The sequence below is a fragment of the Haliaeetus leucocephalus genome, unplaced genomic scaffold, assembly GCF_000737465.1.
Source record: "Haliaeetus leucocephalus isolate CR32 unplaced genomic scaffold, Haliaeetus_leucocephalus-4.0 Scaffold340, whole genome shotgun sequence".
Taxonomy (NCBI): Eukaryota; Metazoa; Chordata; class Aves; order Accipitriformes; family Accipitridae; genus Haliaeetus; species Haliaeetus leucocephalus.
In genome coordinates this window covers 2,134,652-2,142,546 of record NW_010972776.1, presented here as the reverse complement: position 1 = coordinate 2,142,546, position 7,895 = coordinate 2,134,652, and the positions used below count along the sequence as shown (strand labels likewise).

The following is a 7,895-nucleotide window of genomic DNA, read 5'->3' as shown; positions in this document are numbered from 1 at the left end:
TGTCCTTTGCAAAATTACTTTAGTTTAAACACCAGGGACTGCAAAGTGCGGCCCCAGCCATCGAGTGCTCGTAGCACAACCCCGGGAGGAGTCGGGGGATGCATCCCCCTGTACCCAGCACCCAAAATACATCAAGGGGCCGGGAGAGCTGCTGCGGCGCTGGAGATTTTAGAATTGTGCCTTCAGATACTGTACCTCTTATTTAGCTTTCTGAGTCATGTTTTAAAAGAGTCACTGCACGTTTTGTGTATTCTGGGAGACAAACAGACACCCAAAACTAAGAAGAAAGGACACGTAAATATTGCGGAGTCATCTGTTTCCAATAGCGTGTGTTTACATATTAATGTGCAATACAAATTTGTAAACATGAGCATTTGAAACTTTTGTAGGAACCGATACTGGCCTTTTCCCTTTCTGCAGCTTTATTGGAACAGCATGTCCCCCCTGGCCCCAGCCACACATGTACATCGTTTTAACACTGGATGCATTTCAAATGTTCTGGGTGCTTATTTGTTCTGGTCTATCTTGCTATCCAATCCTCGTTTGTTTTGCATAATTGTGATACAAATTATCATCTAATTACAGACCAAACCTCAGAAGATCAAATGTGAACTGAGGCACTTCGATCAGAAAAAGCTACGTCCCACGGTCCCCTTGCACGTTTGGCTTCTCCAATAGATGTATTAAATTTGGGTGAAACTGGATAGTAAACTGCACCTTGATTAAAAACATTATTGCTGGGGGATTTTTTTTTGTCTCCTTGATTTTTAAATCAGCTTCCTGGTGTCGGAGCACTGAGCCCATCCCATGTCCCAGTGTTGAGTATGGACACGGTGCCCTTGGTACAGCCAGTTTTATTTACCGAGTGCTATAAATGGGATCAGATACTCCCAAGTAACTTCAAACTCCTCTTGGGAAAAGTCATATGACTACCAGCTAAGATTGTTCAGCAGGTTTAATCTTTAAAAAAAAATCTTTGATTATTTTCTCCCTGTTCCCCTTTAAAAATAGCACCATAATACTGGGTTTATGTTTGTATTCACCCATTAAGTCTGAAGAACTGTGAACTTTTGCCATTGCCACAGGTTTCCAAATAATGTTAATGGGAGGAAGTCCAAAGCAGCATGTAATGTATTTGTATTTACAGGCACGTGGACCGGCTTGAAATATTGACCTCAATTCCCCCAGTTTCATATTTAATAAATTATGATTTATTATACTGACTTACTCTCTCGGGTTCTGCCACTCACCTCCCACCAGCAGCCGTTTTCACAAGCACCCCTAGAAAGCAGCGAGCAGGTTATCCACTGTTTTGAGCACAGTTTTTCTCATACAAGCAGAACTATCTGTGTGATAATGTGAGCAACTCAGATGAATTACCATTGCTGGTATGGAAAATACTCCCGTGGCGGGACAGTCGGGGAGCCTTTGCTGGGTCTGAAGTGACCACGGGGGCATCAGGACAGAGAGCTATGACTGCCTGAAAATATCCCCACATCTTTTTTCATTCATTATAATGATTTTTGAAAGGATAAAATCAGGAGGTAAAGGCAAAGGAAATAGAAATGAACCTCGGAGAATGCAGATCTGACAGTTTCATGCCGTGCTGACCTCTCGTATGGAGCAAACTGGTATTTATACGTCTGCCTCACCCACGCTGATGAGCACTGCGTCCTCCCTGGAGCCCGGTGCCAGCACCCAAGGGACACGGGTGCCGGTGTCCCGCATCCCTTGCAGGCACCAGGCTCTGGGAGTGTTTTCCATGTGGCTGTGATCGGGGAGGGTGGCGAAAATTGGGCTCTTACGGGACCAGGCGCATCAAAACCCAACCCAATTCCACTGGAATTCGCTGAGCATCGCTGTTGGAGCGTATCCCCCAGATGCTGGGTTTGTAGTTTCATGCCAAAAGGCACAGAATAAACAGGCAGCTCTGGGAAATCCCGTGCCCGTTTGCAGACATGCTCCGAGTCGGAATGAGATGGGTCCCATCAAAAAAAGCATTTGCTCAGCTGTAGTAGATGGAATTTATCTGATCTCAATTTAAATATCTATGGCTGTAAAATTGTCCGTACTGGAAATATCTATTCTAGTCATTATCGGTCATGTTTTTAACTAGACCAACACTGATTTATTGGATTACCAGCTCATGGCCAGCAACTCTGGAATATCTTATACAACCGCAAATATTTGGAAAATTGGAAGTTACCCATTGCATCCACCCACGAATCCGTGACTGATCTGGAAGAGTCTTCCAGTTCCCCCAAAGTATAACCACATGTGGGGGCCGGTGCTCGGTCCCTCAGCCCGAGGGGAGTGCTCGGAGATCCGCAGCGCTTTGCAGAGCCCATTCCCAGCGCCTGCAGCGAGCTCGCCCGTGGGAATTCGGCCACCACTGATGATGAGGGATGGCTTGGAAAGAAGGACTCCCGAATGAAAAAAAAAAAGTTTCTTTTCTTTTTAATAAAAATAGTGAGATAAACTGCTAAGAAACAGCACAAGAAAGCAGGTTTGTTCATTTTTACAGTTGTACAGACCATTTAGCAAGGCAAGCTTGGCCCACCGCTTCATACTGGTATCGTTGGGGGCTCTGAACGCTCAAAGCAGGTAAATTAGGGAAACCAATGTTGTCTGATTTTTAGCAAAGTCTGATGAAAGTAAAAGTGTGAGTTTTTGTTATTTTAACAGCTTTTGACACGGCTTGTTCTGTTCTTAATTTGTTGTCTGTTATGGGTGAAAGTAAAACTGAAATTGTGATACCAATTTTGAGTTTTAAACCTGCACTTAATCCCTAAATAGTGCTGCGTTACATTTGTAAATACAGGATTCTCTTATCTTAATCCCAAAATGCAGCCGGTCCCAGTCAAGCATTATTTTCAAATCTCTGTCATATATCAAATAATAAATTTGGCTTCAGGTAGGGACTGAGCATCGATCAAATAAAGAATAAAAGCTGTGCCCCAATTTATTGCGAGTTATATTGTGCCCTTGGGAGCTAGAGATTATTTACAGGAATAACAAGAATATCCACAGGTTATAATAAAACAAAGAGGACTTTTGGAAGGAATAGAAAAATCTCATGTTTTGGGGCCCATAGTGTTGTAACTCTGCAGAAAAGCTCTGCCAAGGAGCATCCCAGCCCCTTCCCTCGGGCACCGGCTGGCGGATGCGATCCCAGGTGGATCTTCCGTGTCCCCCGAGGCTGAAAGCGCTGGGCAGGAGGAGTGTCCTGCGGGCCTCCTGGAGGTGTTTCATCCCACACGGCTCTCCGAGGTGTATCCCCCGCGGTCCCCCAGCATAGATCCGTCTCACCATGGGGGAGATGCGTGACCCCCCATCCCCTGTTCCTTCCCACCACGCCGTCAACGCTGGTGCTGCTCTGCACTACCACCTCCTGCAGATCGCCAGAAGCAGGAGCACGGAAAGGAGGGCTCTTGGGACACCCCTGCATCAGACTCTGCTTTCTCATCCCCACAAGGTAGGAACACATCCATCTTTTATCCTGTCTTTCTTTACCTTGGCAGTGGATACTTGGATTTACGTCCCCACTCTGATAACCGAGTCATCTGGGTCCTGGAGAACAAGGCACTTCCTTGTCAGTAATTAGGACCCATTAAAGCCAAGGGAACTTGAGAACACGCTCGAGCACTTGGCCAAATATGGCTCCTTTGCTGACTCAAGGTCTCAAATAGTCCCTTTCAAATAAGTGGAAAATCTCAAGTGGGTGAGCAGAAGCTCACTAGGGCTTTGAGCTAACTAAAGGCAAGCTAGATAAAGAGTTTCAGGAAAACATATTTGTAGAAATGTATACGGCTACGTTCCCACTTCAGAGTGCAAATATTAAAAAGGTGACTGTACAGTTTGCTTTTAACCTACAACCATGACATAAATACTACCAAAAGGTATCACCTTGCTGTGGATCATCTCAGACCCTCCACGCTCCCAGATCCTCCACCCTCCCAACAACACGACGCGTTTGCCCGCAAAAAAAAGTTAAATGCCTAGACATACCGCTCCTGTACCATGCAGTATTTCATAGTCGATAACTAGCAAGCCCTTGGGTATGAAGGAAGGAAAGGCTTGCTTTACATATCAATGCTTAGAAATATTACATAATTCCACTAAAGGCAATGGTTAATTGTCGGGTGCCAGTTAGAGTGATTACATCTGCCATCTCTCAAAGAAGCAGGAATGCTGTCACTCACTTTGAAATGGCTTGCTGCATTCATCAGTCTAGATGGCACAGAGAAGTTATAACCATACAAGCCATATGGAGGATGTAAAGAACAATTAAGTGCTTCCCGAGCAATGGGACTTGATGGGAAAATGTTTCCAGATGCATGTAATCCATACAGCATTTGACTAGCAGAATTGGGTACTTGTAGACATTGCCCGTTTAAGTCTTCAGCTTTAGCATTTTTCAGATTGGTTATGCCGAGGGAAGATAGTTTTGGCATATCCACCATGACGTGGGGTAAAAGATGCGCGTTGGTGCCTCCCAGTTTTTCGTGGCTTGGAAAGATGAGAGACTGTTGTCTTAAGAAGCCCGTAGGACAAATCTTGTAGTAGAGGGGCACGTTGAGGTTGTGTAGGTAGGTCTCGGGGCACGACACGCCAATGTTGCTTGCCGACAAGTGAAACGCGGGAGGTGAGCACGATGGAGAGAGCAGGGGGTTGAGGGGAGAGGGCGTCCCGCCGCTGGAGGTCACCGGCGAAGAACTGGAGCTCCCACCTGAAAGGAAAACCAGAAATCGGCCAGGCTGGGCTAGCTGATGTTCGCAGCCAAGGAGCCCCCGGAGGACTCCTGCTCCCGCTCCTCAGCGCCCTGCTGCCAGTGTCCATCCAAGCACAAACCCGCTCCAAGAATCAGCTCCTGGAAAATGGGAAGATCTGTCCGTAAATTATATGTCGTTGCTACTTGGCACTTGTTTAAGGACAATACTCACACTTATCTAATCCCATCCACTAGAGTGGGACAGCTATAAAGTTCAGCTCTACACATACAGGTACCTGCCGCGTCTGTGCCTCGCTGTATGACCGATAACCTTCTCCTGTTATACATACACCATTGCTGTTTTAGGTTCCCTATTTTTCCTGCAAATTACAGGCAGCTTTTTCCCCTTGTACGCAAGAACAAAAAAACGTATTCAGCCTGATGGAGAATTTTTTTGTACTTTCCTGCTCACAGGAATTGACTAATTTGACTTGGCTTCCCATGCAATTTGAAACATACCCTTGAATACTAGAGGTGTCTCCAGAAACTTCAAATGCACATGTCATTTTAACATTCTCCTTTCTGAAATGAATCAATGAACACTTTCATAATTTTGTAGAAAAGCGACACACGTGTGAGCGCTGCCGAGGCCACTGGTGTATAACATCACTGTTCAGCACTGGCTCGCCGCTCCTCCGGAGCAACATCAAGAGCAAAAACGAAGAAGCAGCGGCTGCTCTGGCGTGGGAATGGTGCTCTGGAGCGGCCAGCCCTGGTGCTAAACAGATGCTGGTTTCATCTAACTGCATTTAAGAGCCGTATGTCTCTGCTGCACATTCATTACCACATTCTTCCAGAGGGTTGGTTGGGGTTTTTTTTCCCCCTTTATTTTCATTTCTTACCGAAGTCACTGGGAAAGGAAGGAAGGGAATGCGGATCCATTTTTGCTCTGTGTTTTTCTCTATTTACATTTAATTCCAAGTGATGCACTGTCTGGATGTGATCTGGTCAGACTTTACATGCAATCAGCAACACAGAATCAACTGTATAACCAAGCCACATCTGCTAGTACATCAAACCTTAAAAAAACAGAAAGCGTTTGGACGTGGTGCAAATTAAGTTTGCAAAGTCCCAGCAAGCAGAGTATCTTACAGGTCAGGTAACGCGCAGGCAGCACCTAGTTGCAATAATCCAGGAATATTTTACGGCTCCAACGTCTCACCCTTCCCCGCTGATGTCAGCGGCTGTTTCACTACTGACATCAGCAGGAGTGGATGCAGGGCAGGGATCCGGTCCTCTCCCGATGTACACGTCCTGACGTCCTCCCAGGACTCAGGGACTTTGGGTCATGTAAAATGATGTGATTGAGGCGATATGCGTGAGTGCGAGGCAGCAAATGAATCCCTGTGCAGCTAGCTGTAGCAGAGCAAAGGAGTGTTAGTATTTGCTTCAAGGTATCCTAAGCAAAAATAGCACAGGATTGTCAGTACAAGTTTGGGAACAGGGATCACCGTGGGGAGGACAGAGCAGCTCGAAGAGCAGATTCTTTCTGCCGTTTCTATTAGGCTTAAAAATCCCAAATTTATGGCCAGTTCTTCCTTCAGCATATTGTTCATGCTTTCTTTTAATTTACCTTCTGGTTTTTGGGCTTCGGGATTTCTGTTTTTCAGCTCTTCTTCAGAAATACAGTTTTATTATTAGTGGAACTGGAGATTTTGTTATATATACATTGGTCCAGAAAATTAACTCTGAAGAAAAATACCAATTGCATTAAGACTAGCAAAAAAAAATCCCAGGGAACCCTAATATTGTAGCATCTGTACAATAATCAAGGCAGTTGCTGTTCTCTCATTCCCCACTGCAGCCCATCATCCATCAGCTCCTCTCCTCGGTACTGCATCCCAGCCTGCAAAACGGGTTCAAAAGGCGCTTTTTTGCATAAAGTGTTTTCTAAATAAAAAAGAAAAAAAAAGAAAAAAAAAATCTAGTTCTCTTTACAACCTGATAAACCTCTTAATTTCTCCCAAGTCTGTTTTTTTATGTCTCTGCATTTCTGCGCCTGTACCGCATGGATTTCTGCTGGGATTTTTGCAGCATTTCCCCACAGAGACAGGAGTGATTTGGTGTGCCCCAATATTTTGAAGAGTTCCTAACAGAAATGGGACTTAAACCAGAGACTTCAAACCCAAACCGGAGCACTCCAACGTGCAAATGCCCTGTTAGTTTTTTCCTTCCACGCTATGAATAATCAGTTTTCAAATAATACTTCCAAAAGCCTTTTTTTTTTTCTGCAAAAAAGTCCTGTAAGAGACCGACAGGCGCTTGTCAGGCGGCGGGAGATGGTTTTCCCTGAAAAACTTTTCCCTTTTCCCTGCATTCCTGTGGAGTTAACAGCCCGTGGGACTGCTCCATCCTAAAGAGGGGATAATTTTATTTTCTGGCGCACAACGCGTTTGCTTGCACCGAAGCCGCCGGCTGCAGAAGACCCCGGCGGTCATTATGACCGCGGTTTTAGCTAATATTCTCAAAATTGCTAGAAACAATAACTATAACGGGATCAAAGCCATAACAACCTGACTCTAAACCAGCCTTCTGCATACTCAGATTTTTTTTTCTGCCCCCCTAAATCCGATTTCTGCCGGGCGATGAAGGCAAACCGCGCCGGTACCCTTCTCTTCCCGGGCTGAGTCCTCCGCTCCCCAAATCCATTTTAACAGGACTTTTGCCCGAAAACACGTAGAATTGGCTTCCCAAAACGTTACCTTGGCTGCCGGTTCGTTTTTTTCTTAATGGTTTAAGACCCCCCGCCCCCCCCGGGGGAGAGCTCCGGCCGTGCGGCCGCGGCGCAGCCCCGAGGCCACGGGGAGAGGCGGGGTGGGAGAAACGGCAGCAAGAGGGACTTACCCTGGCTGTCTGCGCCGAAAGCCTTGAAATCCAGGGCGAGGGGGGGTCGCCACGGGTAGGTCTCCAGGAGCCCGTCCAGGACCCCCCTACGGGGTGGGGGGGAGACCGGGCTCAGCGCCGCGGCGGGGCCGGTGGCCCGACGGGGGGGGTAGGGGGGGTCCCGGCTCTTACCTGTTCCTCCCGGGATCCCGAAAACCTTTGGCGAAGGGATTCCTGTCGATTTTCAGCTTCGTGATCTGGGGAGGGGGGGGGATAAGGGGGCATTGGGGTGGCGGGGGGG

General features: G+C 46.7%; 1 protein-coding gene across 1 annotated transcript in view; it reads right to left on the bottom strand.

The window, feature by feature from the left end:
• Positions 1–4,118: 4,118 nt before the first annotated feature.
• Positions 4,119–7,895, bottom strand: part of TBX22 (T-box 22) — a 12,528-nt gene continuing 8,751 nt past the window's right edge. Inside the window, exons 5-7 of the mRNA XM_010572532.1 lie at positions 7,787–7,851; positions 7,616–7,701; positions 4,119–4,729 (exon numbers count right to left, since the gene is read on the bottom strand). Of these exons, the coding sequence (XP_010570834.1) occupies positions 4,119–4,729; positions 7,616–7,701; positions 7,787–7,851 (762 nt within the window). The remainder of the gene's footprint in view (positions 4,730–7,615; positions 7,702–7,786; positions 7,852–7,895) is intronic.